General features: G+C 42.3%; 1 protein-coding gene and 1 long non-coding RNA gene across 7 annotated transcripts in view; one reads left to right on the forward strand and one right to left on the reverse strand.

The window, feature by feature from the left end:
• LOC146350526 (uncharacterized) overlaps window positions 1–21,637 on the reverse strand; it is a 201,994-nt gene that overhangs the window by 81,281 nt on the left and 99,076 nt on the right. The window lies entirely within an intron of this gene.
• The window catches only part of TM9SF3 (transmembrane 9 superfamily member 3), a 77,339-nt gene that overhangs the window by 53,438 nt on the left and 2,264 nt on the right, over window positions 1–21,637 (forward strand). The window contains exons 9-14 of one of the 2 annotated variants that reach the window (XM_084841382.1): window positions 5,009–5,139; window positions 18,939–19,078; window positions 19,662–19,730; window positions 19,837–19,983; window positions 21,221–21,304; window positions 21,438–21,514. In XM_084841382.1, coding sequence (XP_084697508.1) covers window positions 5,009–5,139; window positions 18,939–19,078; window positions 19,662–19,730; window positions 19,837–19,983; window positions 21,221–21,304; window positions 21,438–21,514 — 648 coding nt within the window. The remainder of the gene's footprint in view (window positions 1–5,008; window positions 5,140–18,938; window positions 19,079–19,661; window positions 19,731–19,836; window positions 19,984–21,220; window positions 21,305–21,437; window positions 21,515–21,637) is intronic. The other variant, XM_084841383.1, reaches the window with a different exon arrangement.

A 21,637-nucleotide genomic window follows, 5' to 3' on the forward strand; every position in this document is an offset into this window, starting at 1 on the left:
TGTTTTCAAATGCATAAGCATAGCCGCAACATAGTAATTTTTTATGGATGGGAAGGCTAATCTACCATTCTTTGTTGGTTTTATTAAAGTTTTTTTTTTGCTATTCTTGGTTTTTCCCCATTCCAAACAAAATCTAAGAACTTGTTTGCCAGTCTCCAAGTATCTTTTGTGGGACCTTTAATGGTATGTTTAAGAACAAAAACATTTTTTTTGGAACTACCACCATTTTTAAGGCAGATATCCTTATCCATCCACGAAATATGAAGCTGGTTCCAATGAGCTAAGTCATCTTTTACTTCAAGCATGACCTTACGATGATTATATTCTATTAAAATATCAAGATTTTGTGTAATCCATACCCCTAAATATCTAACTGGAGTATCTTTCCAAGGGATTTTATATTCTTTGGTAATCTTAGTTTTTGTAGAATTATCCATACTGAATCCATTACACTCTGATCTTGTAATATTAATTTTATATCCTGATACTTGACCATATTCCTGCAACAAAAATAAATGTTTATCCTAAGTATTCATAGGATAATATAAATAAATAACTATATTGTCAGCATAGAGACTAATTTTGAACTCTTCCCTACCAATCTTTACCCTCTTTAACATATTTTCCATTCTAATAGCTTGAGCAAGAGGCTCTATAGATAATGCAAATAACAAAGGAGATAAAGGGCAACCTTGTCTAGTGCCCCTCCTCAGATAGAATTTGTCTGAATTGACACCATTCACAGAGACACAAGCACTGGGGTTTGTATAGATCATTTTAACCCATTCAGCAAATGGGCCGCCTAAACTAATTTTATCCAAAATCTGCAACAAGAACTTCCATTCTAGGTGGTCAAATGCCTTTTCGGCATCTAAAAAAATTAGTCCATATGGTTGTTTAGATTTATTAACAAGATGTACTAATTTTCTTATATTCGTTGACAATTTACGATTTTTAATAAAGCCTGTTTGATCTTCTGATATATAATTAGCAGTTATTCCATTTAATCTTTTGGCAAGGATGGATGTCCATATTTTAAAGTCTTGATTCAAAAGAACAATAGGTCTATAAGACTCAACTTTTGTAATATCTTGATCTTTTTTTGGAATCACTACTATACGAGCTTCCTCCCAGGTTTTTAAAAGAGAGTAAATTGTCATGATCTCATTCAGTACACCTAATAATGGTTGTTCTATTTCCGTTAAGAATACCTTATAATATTCCAGTGTAAAACCATCCATACCTGGGGCTTTATTGTTTTTTAAACCCTAAATTGTTTTACGTAATTCTGTTAAGGTAATAGGCCTCTGTAATTTATCTATATCATCTGGTGTTATGCTTGGTAGTTTGATTGTATTCAGATATGATTCAGTGTTCACTCTACAGGGTTGTTCTGAAGTATATAAACTTTCATAAAACTTTTTGAACTCATTTGCTATATCTTTAGATTTAGTATAAACTGTACTTCCTTTCTTTATTTGCATAACCGTTGTGCTATGTTGTTTCTTCTTTAACATATAAGATAGTAGTTTATCGGCTTTATTGCCTTTTTTGAAAAAATGCTGTTTAAGATATCTTAACTTTTTCCCCACTTGGTCACAAATCAATAAATCTAACCGCTTCCCAACACTTTCCAATCTCCTATATATACTATTTGAACATGTCTGTTTATGTTCTTGCTCTAATTTCTGAATTTTATTTTTTAAGACCAGTATGTTTTTTTCCTTTTGCTTCCTTAGGAAGCATGTTTTTTGTATTATCAATACTCTCATATAAGCTTTTGAAGCTTCCCAAAGGGATGATTTTGTTAGTCCAGAAGTGTCATTAAATTGAAAATATTCACATAATTTAATATTTAAGTCCGATACATTTTCTTGATTTTGCAAAATAAAATTATCTAACCGCCATTTCCTGCTTATTAACTGCTCTTCTCCAGATAGCCATTCTACATAAATAGGAGCGTGGTCTGCATATATATATGGTTTTATTGATACAGATGATACTTGTTTAATTATATAGGGAGAGGCAAAAAACATTTATCCTTGAGTAAGAATTGTGAGGAGGAGGAGGAGGAGGAGGAGAGAAAAAAGTATAATCTCTCTCCTGAGGATTTAAATATCCCCAGTATTTACACATCAGTAAGTTTTTCTTTTTAAAGATTTTTTATAAAACAATCAGGCAGTTTACCGCGACAGATTCTTAAAGATGATCTATCTAGTTGAGGGTTAATTAATTAATTAATTAATTTCTATACTGCCCAATAGCCGAAGCTCTCTGGGTTGACCATTACATTGAAATCCCCTCCAATAATAACTTCTTTGTCCAAATTAGCATTTATTATATTATTCAATTTTTTATAAAACTTTTGATTGTTATTCGGAGCATACACGCATCCCACTAAATAAGTTTTACTTCCCCAGCATATAGTACCAAAAATAAATCTGCCCTCTGGATCAATTATCTCTTCAGAAAACTTAATTTGAGAGGGGGTTTTAACTATAATGGCCACTCCCCTTTTTTATTATTTGCTGAAGCAAAATAAACTTCCCCTAAATTTAAACTCTTTAATAATTGTTCATCCGTTTTTTTAACATGAGTTTCTTGGAGAAATATCAGATCTACTCTTTCTTTTTTCAATAAATAAGCACATTTCCTCCTTTTAATGGGGGAATTTAATCCTTTAACATTCAAAGATATAATTCTAAGTTTATTTGACATTTTTTATTACTTAAAAGAAAGAGAAAGAAAAAAGAAAAACAAGAAAAACCAAAAAAAATTATCAATATGTTAACAATGTTACGTAGGAAACCAAGCAGATAGAAACAAACTATGAGGGGTTTACAGAAGCTGTTGGTAAATCCCTAACAATGTCTAAAAGTTGTTTTGCCTCTTCCACTGACTGGACCATAATCCACTCCTTTCCCATCCAGACATTTAATTTAAATGGGATTCCCCAACGATATTTAATTTTCCTTTTTTGTAAACAGATCATAAAAAACTTCAGGTCTTTCCTTTTTTTCAGTGTCTCAGATCAGGGTGTAAATCAGAGAGGACCTGAATCTCTTTGTCATCAATTTTCAAGGTGTTTCCCAACCAGATTTTTTTTTTGTATGTCTTCTTTAGTTTTAAGACTGGTAAATTTAACAAACATGTCCGAGGTAATTGCTTACCGTTTGCATAAACTGAGTTAATTCTATAGGCTGATTCTATTTCTATTGCATAGCAAATAACTGGTTCAAGAGATTCTTTTATGCATTCCTCTAAGTAATTGGTAAGATTTTGTCCTTCTAAGCCTTCCTTTATTCCCTTAAGTTTCAAGTTACATTTCCGCGTCTCATAATCTAGTTGTTCCGTTCTTACTCTTAATGTAACCATTTCAGTTTTAGAATCATATTGTTCAGCAGCTATTTCCTGAAGAAATCCTTTCTGGTCACTTGTTTGTTTTTTTAATAATACAAGTTCTTCATTATGATTTTTCAGTGTTTTTTCTGTGTCTACAAAACGTTGTTCCAAACCCTTAACTGCGGTAGATATCTTACTTATTTTAAATAATATTTCTTTATCGCGTTCTTTAATCAGATTTGTTAGTGATACTTCTCCCTCTTTCTGTTACTCCTCTATCTTTTTCAGTAATGTTTGCTCAGTTTCCTTAACTTTTTCTATTGCACGCACTTCAAATTCTTCATATTCTTTAGCTATGAGTGCTTTGATTTCCTCTGCTAATGAACTAGACATTCCTGCTTCATCTTTTTCTGCTTTTTATCCTTCCTACCCATCATAAAAAATACAGGATTTCCCAGATGTAAGACCTGTTTCCATTCAATTTATAACAGTTATAACAGTTAATTCTGCAACTAATTCACTTAACAACAAAATTATGCAAATATGGAAAATATCAAATGTGAGGAATTTGTTAGAAATAATTTAAAGGAATTTGTTATAAATAAATAAAACTAGAACTTCAGAAATACTTGGTGATTTTATTTAACTATTCAATGATTTCTAGTACTGACTGAAACAAGACATGTTTAAACTTTTGACTTTTTACATATAAAGACATCCTTAAAATGCCTTCCTTTAAAAAACAGAAATTGGCACAAAGCACAAATGCCCTTCTGTGCATTAGGTTCCAAGGACAATCTAAAACAGGGGTGGGGAACCTCAGGGCCAGGATCCCAATCCAGCCCTCCCCAGATGGCCACACCCCTTCCCCCCAACCACCAATTGTTTGGTGGTTTCCTGGCTTCTGTGCAGTTTTTCCCTATTCTAAAAGGTTGAAATGCCTCTCCTAAGGCTTAGTTACTGTCATTAAGAACTTTAAGCTACGAAGTGCTGGTATTTTTTTATCCCAACCCTTTTGCCCTCGGCTCCATCCACTTTGCCTCCAGCCCTGCCCACCACTGGAATGTGGCCCCTGAGAGCTTCTCTGAAATTGAATTCAGTCCTTAAGCTGAAAGAGGTTCTCCACCCCTACTCTGAACACCAAATGCTGCTTTAACAGTATTTATATGCTCATTTGTCACTTCTACTGTTTTCTTATCTGATATAAAGAGATGTTTGAGAGCCTTGAACTGTGTCTGTCACATCTGCACTGAAGTTTACTTTGAGCCTTTTCTAAAAAGATGGGGAAGCCACTAGGGAGGCCCTAGTGACTTGTGTTTGTTGTTCTTTTACCTTTCAAAGTATGATTTCTTGTGACTATACTTTTACAAATAAGGTCTGTGAAGCTATCATATTAAGATGCAATACTATTTCAGTTACACAAGAGAAAAGCGGTACTGGGATCCAATTGTCATTTCCAGCCTAAATAGTATATTTGACATTAATATACCCGGGGGTTTTCCAAAAATTGAGCTCTTGATGGCTTTACATGTAGTGAGCCTGAATAAAAACCTTGTACCTAGTGCACAGTCCAGCTGTCAATGAAGCTATACCCTAACCCAATGTGCTTTTGGGATTGCAATGGAAAACCTAAATTGCTAATGCTTGGAAATGTTTTTCCTTGCAGGAAGGAGGTGGATAAAGCAGATGTTCATTGGAGCATTTCTTATTCCTGCAATGGTCTGTGGCACAGCATTCTTCATTAACTTCATTGCAATCTATTATCATGCATCGAGAGCTATTCCCTTTGGGACAATGGTGAGTACTTCAATTACCACTGCAGGCGTAAACTGTCAGAAAGGCTGCTATTAATTGCCTTTAGCAAATCAACATCTAAAAAAAAGATAGCAATTTGCTTAATTAGGTCAGATCAACAGCAAAGCAGGAAATTTGGGTTTAACAATTCATTCTGGGAATTTAGCTGGCTAGATAGCATCACGGATGCAATGAATATGAACTTGAGCACGCTCCGGGAGAGAGCGCAGGACAGGAAGGCCTGGCGCGCTATGGTCCATGGGGTCACGAAGAGTCGGACACGACTGAACGACTGAACAACAACAAATATTTTGATATGGTCAAGATATAACATTTATTTATAGAAGTTACATGGTTCAAATGTAAAAAAAAAAAGCTAGTCATTACTTCTAACTCAGTTTTATGGACCATCCACCATAGCACTCCTGCTAGATTTCATTGACTTTTGTTTGATACTGGGTCAGATTAGGTTGTATCAGTGGGATTTGCTTTAACGATTTCTATTAAGTTCAGATTCCGCTTACCTATTTATTTGTTTTTAAAAGAGGGTTACAGCTGTTGAACTGTTAGTTTGTTTGTTTTTAAAGTAAAATCTGATTTATCTTAATTTTTTCAAGTCCCTGTTCTCTCAAGGGAAGGAGGGCAGCTAGATTAGAAAGGCCCCGGGAATGCAGTGTCTAATTCTGAATTCTGGAGGAGGGCCTGCTCCTTTTGACATTCGTGTCATGGGGAGAAATGGAGCAGAGATCCCCCAAACAGTTGCCCACCCTGAGCTCCAAGGCAGCCAACTCAGTGGGAGAAGGGAGTTCCACACACCGCCCTTATCCACGTGGCGAAGACTGGCGGATAACAAAGCAGCACATTTCAGACTATCACCACACAGATGCCACCCTGAACACATGTGAGCCTTTGCAATTCCAGCACCCTCAGCCTCTATAGTTGCCTTCCCCACCAGGCCTCTTAAGCCGTGCAGCAGTAGGAATGGCCTCTGATCAGACACAGAGGCATGAAAGAGCTGTGGAGGAAAACAAAAGTAAAGGTCTCTGGGGCAGGGAGGGAGGGCCCAAATCACCAGCAACTCTTCTTCCATTGGAAAGAATGAGGGATTCAAGCACTGTATCTCATGTAGTGAAGGGAGAATGTATCCACCCCAACTTTGTGTGGTGGATCAAAGCCACCTTTGATTGCTGCATGGTGCATGGTCTTCCCCGCTTTCCTCTATGGGAGCACAGGTCTTTAACAAATAGATTCCTGCACAGGCTCAGCTACTCAAGCAATAAGTACAGACATGGGAGCGCCTATAGCAGGGGTAGGGAATTTGTGGCTCTTCAGATGTTGTTGGACTCCAACTCCCATCAGTCGCAGCCACCATGGCTAATTGTCAGAGATTATGGGATTTGTATTCCAACAATATCTGGAGAGCCATAGATTTCCCATCCCTGTCCTATAGGGACCACTTCCCTGTTTTCCACATATCTAGCTATAGGAGGTAGATTAGAGTAAATCTAGAGACTGACTACTGATGCACATATTACAGATCCTGCTCTTCTCATCATGCGTACCACCACGGTGAGACATCTGGACACAGGTCCGGAGGCCCCAAATGACACTGGCAATGTGTTCTTTCAACTTCTGTCTTTTTTCCTTTTTCAGGGTGGGTGCGCTGCTGCAGAGCAAAGCTGCACAGTTGCACACACCATCTTCATTTCCTAATCTCACAGCAGAGAGGCACTCTGGGAAATGAAGATGGCGGGTGTGATTATGGAGCTTTGCTCTGCAGCAGTACATTTGCACTGTAAAAAAGAAAAGAAAGGAGAACTGCCATCGCCAATGACTTAGTAACTGGTGGGGGTGGGGATGAGGGTGCGGGAAGCATTAACTCCAGCCTGCCCAACAAATCACGTAAAGAGTATTCAAAGGAAGGAAGAGGACCCCTTCGATACTTGTCTGCCATCTGGTAAGGGGGAGAGAACAAATGGGTCCGTTTTTTCTTTAAAAAAAAAACAAAGAAAAAGGGACCCCTTTGTCCTTTCCTTCCTCTCCCCGCTTACCAGGTGGAGGGAGGAGAAAAAAGAGATCCCCTTTCCTTCCTTTTAAAACTCTTTATACAAGTTATCAGATGTGCTGGCTTTAGCCCTGAGCTAACACGCCTGACAACTTGTGTAAAGAGCTTTAAAAGGAAGGAAGGAATTCCTTTGATTCCTTCCTGTCATTTGGGGCAACGGGTGAGGGAGGAGATCAAACAGGTCCCTTTTTTGTTGTTTTTGATTCCTCCTCCCCCTTACTAGATGGCAGGAAGAGATGGCCACGGCGGTGCAGGGAGGACTGGAGAGAGACTGTCCATTTCCTTTCCAGCCAATTTTAGCGACATTGTTCATAAATAATGCGCCAGATTTTAAAGCCAAAATCATGCCATCGCTCCTGTGAGAAATTTTACGAGTTTACAGAAGAAAACTAGCAGCCTGGCCATCCCCATGTGGTATGGCATCCCAAAGAGTATCTTCTTACTCAGCCCTCCCCGAGCTGGCAGTGCCACTGCTTCTCACTGCTCTTCCAGCTCTACCCATAGATCTACTTCGAAGAGGTGATAAGCCCAGCAAAACATCCAAGCATGGGGCAATGTGTCCCAAATATAAGTCACTAACAGGATGGAAATGGTCAAAGTTCTGCTCCCCAAAGCTTCTAATTCAAGTTGGTGTCCTGTAGGGGACAAGAAACTCAGAAATCTTCTGTGGGGCGGAGGGAACCACTACCCTTTCAGACATTTCTTTTAGTCACTGTTGTTCCAGAGCATCCTACCAGGTCAGGTCAGACAACTCAGGAAGGGAGGATGGGGAGCACTCTCAGCAGTGGAAATAGTCTTCCCCAGGCTGGCAGTTTCCTCATGACAGCTTTTCAAAGCTTCTTTCCAGGGGAGTGTAGACACTGCAACCTCCTTGACAGAAGAGCCTCAGCAAGTTACTGCTGCCAGGACAGTGAAACCCATTAGAATCACATCTACATTTCCTGCTGCACCTCCTCCATTTCCTTTCTGGCCAGAATTATTGACATTTTATTTATTTATTTATTTTCATTTCTATACTGCCCAATAGCCAAAGCGTCATAATTGTTCCGAGTGGTGAAGGGCCTGTTGAGATCTTGCTCAGGCTCAGAGAAACTGGGATTGGAACCCTTGGTCGTCTGCTGTGATAAATTTGCTAGGCATTTTGAGGAGAAAGTCATTCATGTTCGCTCAGAACTTGACGCCACAGTTATTGCAGAGTCTGGGGCAATAACTCCATCTGTGTCCAGTGTTCCATCTGGTTGTGTTTCCTGGGATCAGTTTCAGTTGTTGCAGCCTGATGATGTGGACAAGACACTTGAATCAGTCCGGCCCACCACATGTAAGCTTGACCCTTGCCCATCTTGGCTTATACGATCTAGCAGGGGTGGATTGGCTGGGTGGGTCCAGTGGGTGGTAAATGCTTCGCTCTGTCAGGGGGTGGTTCTTGCTGCCTTGAAAGAGGCTGTAGTGCACTCTCCTGAAGAGGACCTCCCTGGACCAAGAGGTGTGTGAGAACTATCACCCCATTGCCGATATCCCCTTTTGGGGCAAGGTGCTTGAGCGTGTGGTGGCTGGGCAGCTTCAAACGTTCTTGGAGGAAACTGATTATCTGGACCCATTTCAGTCTGGTTTCAGGCCAGGGTACGGCACTGAAACGGCCGTGGTTGCTCTGACTGACGACCTACTCCAGGTGAAAGACGGGGAGTGCTACCCTGTTGATCTTCCTGGATCTCTCAGTGGCTTTTGACAGCACTGATCATGGTGTCTTACTAGATAGGCTCTGCGGGATGGGAGTTGGGGGCACTCTGCTACAGTGGTTCTGCTCCTACCTGCAGGGCCGATTCCAGAGAGTGGTATTGAGGGATTCCTGTTCTACGCCATAACTTTTAAGCTGTGGGGTGCCCCAGGGTTCTATTCTATCCCCCGTGCTGTTCAACATCTATATGAAGCCATTGGGAGAGGTCATTATGAGTTTTGGGGTGGGGTGTCACCAGTACGCTGATGATACTCTGCTCTGTTTCTCCTTGTTGGCTGAGGCGGTGAAGGTGCTGGACCAGTGCCTGGGGGATGTAATGGGCTAGATGAGGGCCAATAAACTGAAGCTAAGTCCTGACAAGACGGAAGCTCTGTGGATTGGTGGTTCTCGAGTCTGGGAATTGGGTAAGCGACCTGTCCTGGATGGGGTTGCACTCCCCCGAAGGAGCAGGTACGTAGCTTGGAAGTACTCCTACATCCATCCCTGTCGCTGGAGCCCCAGGTGGACTCCGGGGCCCGGACTTCTTGGGGCCAGCTTCGGCTGATCCACCAGCTACAGCCTTTCCTGGACAGTGATAACTTAGCTACAGTAGTACATGCACTGGTAACTTCCCAATTAGACTATCGTGGGGCTGCCCTTGAAGAGGACTCGGAAGTTGCAGCTAGTGCAAAATGCAGCCGCTAGACTGCTGACTAGAACACCTCATAAAAACCATATAACACCAGTTTTAAAGGAATTGCACTGGCTGCCAATATGCTTCCAGTCAGAATTCAAGGTTTTGGTGATGACATTTAAAGCCCTAAGCGACTTGGGACCTCGATATTTGAGGGAGCGCCTCTCCCTATGTATGCCTGCCTGAGAACTGAGATCTGTTGGAGGGGCCCTCCTCTGCGTCCCACCAGTACGAGACATACACTGTGGTGAGACGTGGGAGAGGGCCTTCTCTGCTGTGGCACCTCAGTTGTGGAATGCCCTCCCCTTGGAGGCCCGATGGGTGCAGACATTGGTCTTGTTTTGGCACCAAGTAAAAACATGGCTTTTTACCAAAGCCTTTGAAGGCTAAATGCATTCCCTAGCACATTGTTTTAACTGATTTATTGTTTTAGATTTTAACTGGTTTTAGCTTGTTTAATAGTTTAATATGTTTTAGGTGTTAAATTATTTATTGTTTTATATGGTTTACATTCATTTTATCTGTATGCCACCCTAAGGTCTTAATGATATAGGGCGGGATAGAAACATTTTAAATAAGAAAGAAAGAAAGAAAGAAAGAAAGAAAAGAAAGGGCCAGACTTTTCTATCAGCACGATAGAAGAGCTAGAGGAGTGTTGCATAGAAACTTTGAGGCGTGAGGCACCTTCCAGGGCACTCAGGGTCTCTTCCATGGCATCTGTGCTTGTTTGGGCCATATTCACATGGGTAAACAAGGTCCTAAAAATAACTCCTTGGATCAAGACATGAAAAACTTTCCTGAGCATTACTCTTAACTGCATTCCTACCTGTTTACTCATGTTTCAACAAAGCCCGATCCATGGTCTCTAACAGGGCCATGCAGTGGGTAGGTGGCACCATGTCCGGGGCAAATCTTGACAGTGTTCAACTTTCAGGAAGACAATTCATTGTAAATCCCTTGCTTTTCTGGTAGAAACCAAGGACAAAAAAAGAAATCCATATCCAATTCACTGGAGGAGGAGAAGCCAGCTAAGCAGCAGAGGAGCTTTTTGTCCCTCCACCTCCCCTCTAAGCTCTCATACTCCTCCAATCATCAAGAGACTCAAAGCCTAGATGGCAGCAGCAGAATGGGTGAAGTCCAGTCAGTCAATGCACCAGGTGGATAAGAAGTCTAGCTTGGCACCACTGTTTCCTGCCAGAGACCCAATTAGGGGTGGCTTTTAAAGTTCACAGGTGTTTAGAAGAGCTCCATGAGTGATCAGGTGAATCCTAGAGAGGGTGTCCAAAAGGTCCTTCATGGAATTTTTCAAGACACCAGGAACAAATTCTATCAATCTCCAGCAGTCCTTCGAAATGTTTTTGAAACTGATCCTTCACCTACTCAAGATCAAGACAATCATACCAGTTCTGTTACTAGAATATGTGTGTTCTGACAATTTCACCATCCTGAAGAACAGAGAAATGCAAGCTATTATAAAACTTGACCAGGTGGCAGTTGACATACTCAGTTGCAAGTTCTGAATGGAGACTCTGCATTCTGGATTGCTTTTGACTGAGGCCAGGTGGTCCTCTTATCTATCTCACCAAGACTATCTACACATCCAAATCAGAAGAGGGCTCTGCAGGTTCAGTGTTTTAGTTACAGTGAACAGCAATTCCAGTTCTGTGCTCCCGCTTTCATCAGCTCTGAGGTCTTCACCAAGATCCTGGTGGCTCCAGTGGCTCTCCCAAGAACAAGAAAGGGAAACATCTAACTATTCTTAGACCTCTTAGTTCACTCCCCCTTTTAAGGGCCATGTCTGCGGACTATTGACCAAAGAACACGCATACTCTGGAAGCATTGCCTCTATATCGACTTGAAAAAGAGTATATTAATCTCATCACAGGTCCTGCTTCACCTTGGTGTGGAGCAGAATGACAGACCTCTGCCTGAACTCCAGCAGAATGGCTACGGACTTGCCTCAGGTTATGCCTAAAGCCCCTAGCAAAAATACTGGGAATTACTATCTCTTGGGCAAGATTTCACTCCAGGCCTCTCCAAGCTTCCCTGCTGACCTACCAACTGCAAATCACCAGCAGTCTCAACCTGGAGGTTCTGTTACCAGACAAACTATGACAGTCTTTAAGTGGTAGAGCTCCCTGACACAACTTGAGTTGCAGAATTACTGTCCAAGAACCTGGATGTATAACCCTGACACATATGCTAGTCTCAGAAGCTGGGGCTGTAGGGGCTCTGGTTGAGAGAGTTGAAGAGGAGAATAAGTTTTCTGGAACTCAGGATGATAAAGCTGGTCCTGTTTCACTTATTTCACAAGTTGCAGGGTCAACATAGCCTTATCCAGCCAGACAATACCATGGTCAAGTCCAAGAAGGGGCACCATTCCCAATTCCTGCTGAAGGAGGCCTTGTCTCAGTTCTCTTGGGGAGACACAATATCTACAGTCCAAGGCAGAATATCTGAAAGAGTCAGCACAGCTCAGTCTTCAACAGATCTGCTACTGGATAGTATCCATTGTTTCCCTGGCCTGATGGCTGAGGTAATCATCCTAGCATATAGCTCTAGAATCTGTAAAAGGAGGAAATGTGTGGGGTGGCACCTTTACCAGGCATTCTTTATTACACTTACTTGCCTCGTTCATAGGCAGCCTCTGAGAGAGGTGTCCATCAAAGGATGTTTACACTGGTAGAGTGAGTTTGCTTCAGGGGGTTGCTGACACTGGAGTTCCTACCATGAGATGCACTGCTTTTTGCCATCAGTAAGCTAGCTGCTCTCCTCCCCACAAAGGGAAAAAGAGAAATTCTGTACTTGTCAGTGAATTTCTGTTCTTCTCAAGGGAAGGAAGGAAGCTAGACCTGCTCTCTTGGGAATCTGACTCCTAAGGAGTTTTCCTTCATAAAGTATTAGGAGGTAAACTCTCTATGTTCTGTCATCTCGGTAGTCCCAGAGGCTGGTTCTTACTGTGTCGGCTCCTTCTACATAGTGAGATGATGAATGTCAGGGGATGGTTTCCACCCTTAAGATGGCATACAAGAGCCAGTTATGTTATCCAGCAGGGTGCCTCTGATTTTGGCATTTGTTGTTTTTCCAGTGTTTGTTATTTATAGTTTCTCTTCTTGGCATACTATTTGGACTAAAATGTCTGGAGGCTGAGAGGACAAGAGGCCCCTCTACCTTTGGACTTAGGATCTGGAGACTGCCTTCCTGCCCCAGAAGAGGGACGTTTCTAAGCTAACTGCCCCCTTTCCCTTGAACAGAAATTCCTTGGTAAGTACCTTATCCCTGTAGTTGCATCAACCCTGCAGAAAGTAAATATGGCATCCTCACTTTTAATTTCATTAAGAGCAATCTTAGGTGAGAAAAGGCTGTATTAACTCTTCAGAAACATTCTAAACTTATCTTCAGATATTTATTGTCTCTCTCATGGAATAAATTTTATTGTTACCATTCTGAATACACAAAGTTGGTATGTTATGTTATGATTGATATTGCTAGTAAGCAGTAACGGTACAGTTTATTACAGTAAATAAAACAAAAATGTTGTTGTTGTTGTTGTTGTTCAGTTGTGTCCGACTCTTCATGACCCCATGGACCATAGCACGCCAGGCCTTCCTGTCCTGCGCTCTCCCGGAGTGTGCTCAAGTTCATATTCATTGCATCGGTGATGCTATCTAGCCATCTCATCCTCTGCCGTAATAATGATAAGAGTGATAAGCACTCTTTGAGTCCGATTCTGTAGTCAACTGTGTATCCACCGGATCATTGTTTCATCTAGCCCACTTTGAGCTAGCTTGCTCATCAGGATATCATGGGGCACTGTGTCGAAAGCTTTGCCGAAGTCGAGGGATGTTATGTCCACAGGATTTCCATAGTCGACAAGGGAGGTGACCTGATCAAAAAAGGAGATCAGATTCGTCTGGCAGGATTTGTTCTTGACAAATCGATGTTGGCTTTGAGTCATCACTGCATTGTTTTCAAGGTGTTTACAGATGGATTGCTTTATAATCTGCCCCAGAATTTTCCCAGGGATTGATGTCAGACTGACTGGTCTGTAGTTCCCAGGTTCCTCCTTTTTGCCCTTTTTGAAGATAGGGACAACATTAGCCCTCCTCCAGTCATCTGGCACTTCACCCGTCCTCCATGATTTCTCAAAGAGAATAGACAGTGGTTCTGAGAGTTCTTCTGCCAGTTCTCTTATTACTCTAGGGTGCAATTCCTCTGGCCCTGGTGATTTAAACTCATTCAAAGTAATTAGGTGTTCCTTGACCATATGCCTATCGATCTCAAGCTGCAATCCTGCCCCTTCAGCCTGTACTTCGCCTTTGCCAGTCATAGGCCCTCTTTTGGGAGAAGACTGAGCCAAAGTAGGAATTGAGCACTTCTGCCTTTTCCTTGTCATCTGTTATCATTTTGCCATCCTTATTTAATAGCTTAAAGCATTTCTTTCCTCTATCTTTTCCTATGTATGTAGCTGAAGAAAGCTTTTTTGTTGCTTTTAGCATCCCTCGCTAACCTCAGCTCCTTCTCAGCTATAGCCTTCCTGACACCATCCCAGCAAATCTGTGCTTCCTGCCTGTACTCTTCCTGTGTAGCTTGGCCTTCTTTCCACTTCCTTTTGTTTTCAGGTCCTCTCTAAGCTTTTTGTGAAGCCACATTGGCTTCTTCTGTTGTCTTCCACCTTTTCTTCTTGTAATGGTTTGTAATTGTACCTTCAGAATTTCCTTTTTTAAAAACTCCCACCCATCTTGGACTCCATTTCTCATTACAGTCACTTGCCATGGGACCTTACTTATCATTGTTCTGAGTTTATTAAAATTGGCTTTCCTAAAATCCAGGGTACGTGTTTGGCTACACTTGGCTTTTGCTTCCTTTAGAACCAAGAGCTCAAGTATATCATGGTCACTTTCCCCCAGAGTTCCTGTAACTGCTACTTGATCCACTAAGTCATCTCTGTTGGTTAGGATCAAGTCAAGGATAGCCGATCCTCTAGTTACTTCTTCCACTTTCTGTAGGAGGAAATTATCAGCAACACAAGTCAGGAATCTCTTGGAGGGGCCATGTTTTGCAGAATTTGTCTCCCAGCAACTATCGGGGAAATTGAAGTCCCCCATTACTACTACATCATGCTTCCTTGAAACATTCGCAGTTTGCTTTTCAAAAGTTTCATCCTCGTCTTCTCCTTGACTAGATGCCTGGTAGTAGAGTCCGACCACCAGGTTCCTCTAATTCTTTGCTCCATTCATTTTAACCCAGATGCTCTCGATGGGTCTACCAAGCTCATCCTCCTGTATTTCTGTGCAGAAATATGTATTTTTCACATATAGTGCAACTCCACCTCCCTTTCTGTTCCTCTGGTTCTTTTTGAACAAGTTATATCCTTCAATTTTGTATTCCAGTCCTGAGAGTCATCCCACCAAGTTTCAGTTACACCTATCAAGTCATAATTTCCCTCCCGTATTAAGTGTTCAGGTTTGTTCTGTTTGTTTTCCATTCTCTGGGCATTAGTGTATAGACATCAAAGACCATGTGCTTTATAGTCTGGCTTTCTTCCTACATATTTCTGAAGACTATTATTGGACGCTATTAGAGCTTTTCTTTCTGTGGTAGTGCATGAGCCTTCATCCATTGTTACCCCCAACTTTATGTCTCCCTCCCCTGTAGGATTCAGTTTAAAGTCCTCCTGATGAAGTTCTGCATGCTGTGGCCAAACACATTCTTCCCAGCCTTTGTGAGGTGCAACCCATATCTTGCCAGCAGTCCATCTTTCAGGAAGTATAGCCCCTGGTTCCAGAATCCAAATCTCTCGCACCGCCACTACCTTCATAGCCAGTCATTCCCCCGGAGTATTTTTCTTTCCCTTTCTATCCCTCTTGTAACTGCTGGAAGGATGGATGAGAAAACTCTGGGGCCCAACATTCTTCAGTTTCCTTCCCAAAGCTTCAAAGTCTGACATGATTTCTTCCTAGCTCTGCTTGGCGGTATCATTTGTTCCCACATGGATGAGAAGAAAGGGATACCTGTCAGTGGGCTTTATAAGTGTAGGCAACTGTTCAGTCACGTCTCTAATCCGTCCTCCTGGGAGACAGCATACCTGGCAAGTCCATGGGTCTTTGCAACATACATGGCTTTCGATCCCATGCAGCAGGGAGTCTCCTACTACTCCTCCTCTTCTATTCTTCTTGTTGTAGGCCTTGGTTTCATCACCTCTGCTTGACTGACCTTCAGCCTCTTGCTTGCTCTCATGCAGGTTCCCCTGTAATTCTTCCTATGCAGGCTGTCCTCCAGTTTCATTCTCAAATACCTGGAAACGGTTCCCTAATTCCACTGCCTCCCCTGGTGCAGAGTGGCTTCTAGTTCTTCTGCTCTGTCACCCTTCTCCGTCACCCTTCTCCGAGGAGTATCCTCTACTTCATTTTTCCTCACCTCAGCATTTTCCTCTTCTGCTTCAGCTTGCTGTTGCTCTTCTAGCTTCTGTTCTTCACTTTGCTGCTGTAGTTCCACCATTCTGTCCAAGAGCTCTTCATGTTCTCTTATTCCCTGGAGGGTCAGCACTCACCGCTCCAGTCCTCTTACTTTTTCTTCCAACAGCATGATCAACTTGCACTTGTTGCATGTGTAGGCCATGTTGATCTCAGGCAAGAAAACAAACATTTCACAGACCTTGCAGGTCACCAGCACTGGAGAGTCTTTTCCTTCCATTGTCTCTATTCCCTTTATGTTTCTAGCTTTCTGATTGTACTGGAATAGCCTGTGCTTTGCCCTCTATTCACTGGAGGTTAAAAACACAGTCCCACTGGTATGGAAGTGTGTGTTACAAGAAAAAGATTTTTTTAAAACATAAAAAGTGGGGGGGACCATCAGGGGCCTCCCCCTTGACCTCCCCTGGCCAACGCTTGTTTGCGCTCCCTGTTCGCTCCCTCTGATCACTCTCTCTCTCTGGGAGCTTGCTTCCTTGTATAGCCCCTAGACCAGCTAGAGCAGCTTCCTCTGCTCTGCTCAGCTAGGAGACAGGAACAGACTGAAACTTCCTACCCACACAGCTGCTGGGATTACTCAGGCTACACCCCCTCAATTCAGTTGGAGCTCTCAGGAGCACATGGTGAGCACCCGGCAACTCAGAATGGAAAAGACGGCCCCCTGGGCTTACTCCAGCCCACTCACCACTTTGCCTTTGTCTTCTCTTCCACTGCAACTGCCCTGGCCAACTCCTGTTTGCTCCCCCTGTTTGCTTGCTCTGATCGCTCACTCTCTGGCAGCTTGCTTCCTTGAATAGCCCCTCAACCAGCTGGAGCTGGTCCTCTGCTCTGCTCAGCTAGGAGACAGGTTATAAAGCAAGATTGGAGATCTCAATAAAAGTGGCAGTAAAGTAGGACATGTCCCACTGTCTCTATTTCTCCCACTTCACAGGGCCATTCTCTATAAGGTTATACCTTTTTGAATCTACCTTCTAAAAGTGCAGATGGTAAAACATCATGTTAGCTAAGTTTAAACAAATTAGGCAAATAATTAGCAGGTGCAAATTCCCCTCTGTTATCCCTAAAAGCAGGATATAAAGCTGCCAGACTAAGGGAGCAATTCCATGGCCACTAGCAGATGGCATTCTAGGGCTTGCCTGCTTATAAGATGAATTCTGAGTTTTGGATGGCATATCCAGTTTTGCCAGGTTATCTTCCAGGTAGTCAATAGCCTCTATAGATGGGCTCAATCTGCTGACATTTGAAACCTCTGGGCAAATTGTGCTGGGTAGATAGCCCGTCGGCTTGGTTTTCCTCTGTGGAGATCCTTTTTTCTCTTCTCCTAAATATCTCATATCCAGGTCAAGGACTTAGAAACCCTGAGATTTGCATAAATTAAAATAGGGGGTGGATCTTTCCCAGTATGGCTCTGCTTGATGTTATTTAATACTGGATTGACTTCTGCAATAACCTGGCATTGAGAATTGCAAATCTTACTTCCAGGGAATTCACAGATCATTCTCTCTACATCCTCCAAATTGTTCAAGTTGACATCTTGTTGTATTAAAGCAGAATCCTCTACCACCCAGTAATCCTTGCCAATATGTTTATTATTTATTTATTTACAATATTTATATATTGCTCCACATCAGAAGGTTTCAGAGTGGTGAACAACAAAGGTAAAAGAATAAAACACCAGGTTAAAACAGTTAAAAAAAATTTAAAAGACAAATTCCAAAAGGGTTGAATTTAATAAACCGCAGCTGGTCACGCAAGGAAGACCTCTTGAAATAATGATGTTTTCAGGAGGCGCTGGAAGAAACACAACATTGGCGCCTGCCTGACCTCCAAATTCAGGGAATTCCACAGGAAGGGGGCCACCACACTGAAGGGTAGTGGAACCCCTACCCTCTGTCTGTGAACTTAATGATACTTGAGAAATTCAAATCTTGCCATAATTTCATTTTGTGCTGCTAGAGGTAGAGCACAGAAAGAGTCTAGTAGCATTCTCTCCTCTTTAAGCAAAACTGTCTTGCTAACCGAGGGTAGTCTTTCGGCTTGGGGCCCAGTATAAATGTCCTCCACCTGATTTTATAACTCCAAGGCTTGTTGGGAAGGGGCGGCCTCTTCAACAGAATTGAGCTCTATTAGGTTGTCCAGATAACTATCCACCCTAACTAAGCTGTTGTTTGTGCGTGAGGTGGGACGAGCCACTATGGCCTGGGTGTGTGTGTGCTAAATTCACAAAGAATCTTGATGTTAATATATCACTGCTACTGGGTGATATATTAGCTGCACTCAAGCACTAGGCTGGCTTTATCCCACCCACTAAAGGTAACCACAGCACATGTGGAAACATGATTATAATGTAAATATCCCACTTGTAGTATGTTGTCTGTGGTAAACTTTCCCAGGAGAATCACATCCAGGATTTTTTTAAGCTGAAGTTTGTGCTCAATTTGTGTGAGAAAGCCCATAGGTTTGGGATAGTTAGACAGCACCAGCTTTTGGCGGTTGAGTGCTAAACACTATTTTTTATCCTCTATTATCCTCTTCTGGGGTGATTTGGGCCCTGAGAGCACATAGGCCCATGGGTCTTGCCATTCGAGTTCCTCAACCTGCACTGGAGAGTGGTGGGGAGAGCATAATGGGAGGGCAACTGCCTCTTTAGATGAGGGTTAGTATTATCACAGATGCCTGTTTTTGACAGAGTTTTCTTCTTACGCCGCTTCTCTTTTTTTGGTTCTAATTTCTGCTTGGAGTTAAGTGTCTAATAGCTTAGATGTCGCTAGAAATAACACTGGCATTATTGGATGCTTGCGCTTAATATTGGATGCATTTCATATCCTTTCTTCTTGTGTGACTATGAGTTTACAGGTGGCCGTATGCTGCATCTGCTTCTTTGTTATTCTTCCCTTGAACCTTGTTGGCACAATACTTGGACGGAATCTTTCGGGGCAACCCAACTTTCCTTGTCGAGTCAACGCTGTTCCTCGTCCAATCCCAGAGAAAAAATGGTAAAGTACAAATGGCATTTCTTTGTATTCATGTGCCTGTTGAAGCAGACTGTCCATAAACCTAGTTCGTCTTTTGCCTTTTTGCTGCAATGAAAGACACTTCCAAATGCACATCAGTAGAGACAGTGGCATGGAAAACAGGTGGGGTGCAATGTGAATTATTGTGGAGCATTTGAGCTTCCATCACATTTTTGGCCTAGCAGTAATTGATATCCTGCATGAGTGGATTGCAGGTAACAGGTGCTCTAATGCAGAGCACTGATCACTTACAAAACACATGAACACTTCTGGAATTCTGGAATTTTCGTGAACAGCCCAGAGATCTTTGGCTATCGGGCGGTATAGAGATGAAATGAAATAAAACATATAAATTCATTTTAGACAGATGCTGACAGAATTGGGACTGCCACAGTTGGAGGTTTACTGAAGCATTCAAAGACCTTTTAGGCCTTCCCACAAATGTGTCTTTAAGTCAACAATGACCACCTGTAGATTTCAGTGAGTTCTGTAAGAACCCTCTGTAAAGTGACTTGTTCCATTGGTTTTAGTCAAATGAGATGGATTAATTCTAATTTCTTTTCAGGTTTATGGAACCAGCTGTTATTGTTTGCTTGGGTGGGATTCTCCCATTTGGATCCATTTTCATTGAAATGTGAGTCTGTTATCTAGAAAAGTTTGCAAGCAGTTTACCAATAATAAACTTTTCAGACTAATTTAATTAAAGGTCAGTACAATAATAATACTTCCTTTATCTTTAGGTATTTTATCTTCACCTCCTTCTGGGCTTACAAAATCTATTACGTCTATGGTTTCATGATGTTAGTGCTGGTTATCCTTTGCATTGTGACTGTGTGTGTGACAATTGTGTGTACGTACTTTCTGCTGAATGCAGAGGACTATAGGTGGTAAGTATGTTTTTTAATTTACTATCCAATCTTAACCAACAAAGGGCTAGGTAAAAATATTTACCAATTGAAGTGATGAGTCTCCCAACATTAAAATTATTAAGGGAACAATCCTATCTAGATAGGCGGCCACCTCCAAACTCAGAGGCGACCACCTATCCAAAGCAGGGATCGTTCATTTGTGCTTCTCCTGTCCTGCTTTTTCTGCTATAGCTGCAGGAGCACAGAGCAGGGAAGGAGGCTGCTGTACAACATAGTGGATGTGTCGTACAGGCAGCTACGATCTCCCTGCCCCAGAACACCCCCAGCCACACCCCTTTCCGGCCCCTCCACGCTCCTCTTGCGAGTGTGGAGGACGGGGCTGTTCCACGCTGCCTCCAAGACAGCGCGGAATTGCGGGGAGGTTGGTTTTCCGGGAACCAACCTCGGAGTACAGGCTCCAAGGTCAGTTCCCGGAAAACAGCATATCCTATGGCCGTCTAGCCGCTGTCTAGCGGCCATAGGTTTGCTCTAAAAATATTAAAGATACCTCAAATAATTTTGCCCTTTCAGGTGTGAAAGAGACAGAACAAGAAAATGTTAGTTCCACAAGAACACATCCATGGGTTAAAACAGTATAAAGTACTACGTTATTTGTAAAATAATATAAAGTAAGCTGCAGCATGTCAGTTTTTTTCAGGCAATAGTCTATTAAAATTTAGCGCACAATCCTATGGGCTGGCCCTGGGTACTTGTAACCCCCTAAACTCAGAGGCTTATGAGTATCCTATGCAGAGAGGGAGGCGCCTTGTGTTTCCCACACTGCATTTAGGCTAGACAGGCAAAATCACCTGTCTAGTGGAGGCGAGGGGGAGGGAAGGAGGCTGGGGAGGCAATAAGAAAAAGTATAAGCCAGCCACCCTGGTCGCCTCCATTCGTCGCCCCCAGGAACTCCCCCTTTCCCCTGTCTCTGCACTCCATTTACCAAGCACGGAGAGGTAGCCGGCGCCGTTTCCTCTGTGCTGGCTACAAGGGGGAGGGGCAGGGGCAGGGAGTGCAGTTTCCTGGCTACAAGGTCGGAATCCTGTCTTTGATCTCGTAGCCAGGAAATGGAAGAATCCTGTGTCCCCCAGACACTGTCTAGGGGGCATAGGATTGCTCTCTCCATGATTTTCTGCTGTGGTTCTTCTTTCTCATGGATTGTCTTGTACTATTGTAAAACTGTTTTCTATTTGAGAGATTTGTATGTGTTTTTCAGGCAATGGACGAGTTTTCTGTCTGCTGCTTCAACTGCTATCTATGTTTACATGTATTCCTTTTATTACTACTTTTTCAAGACAAAGTACGTAGCTTTTGACATCTTGTATTTTCCCTATTAAAATAACGAAATTAAAACTTCATTGAGAAAATAATCTAATTATTGGCAAGTTGGGAAACACTATAAAAACCTGTCTGTCTTTTTGCTTTTTTTCCAGGATGTATGGTTTATTTCAGACATCGTTTTACTTTGGTTATATGGCAGTATTTAGCACAGCCCTGGGAATAATGTGTGGTAAGTTCAGAATGTATTCAAAACCTTCAGCTAGTCAGATCATACCATTTTAAACTTCATTTTTAAGCAATGGGGAGAGCAATCCTATGGCCCCTAGACAGCGTCTGAGCTCCCCACTCCCAG

This window comes from Heloderma suspectum, chromosome 3, assembly GCF_057233095.1.
Source record: "Heloderma suspectum isolate Gila_16-S chromosome 3, 16-S_ref, whole genome shotgun sequence".
Classification (NCBI taxonomy): domain Eukaryota; kingdom Metazoa; phylum Chordata; class Lepidosauria; order Squamata; family Helodermatidae; genus Heloderma; species Heloderma suspectum.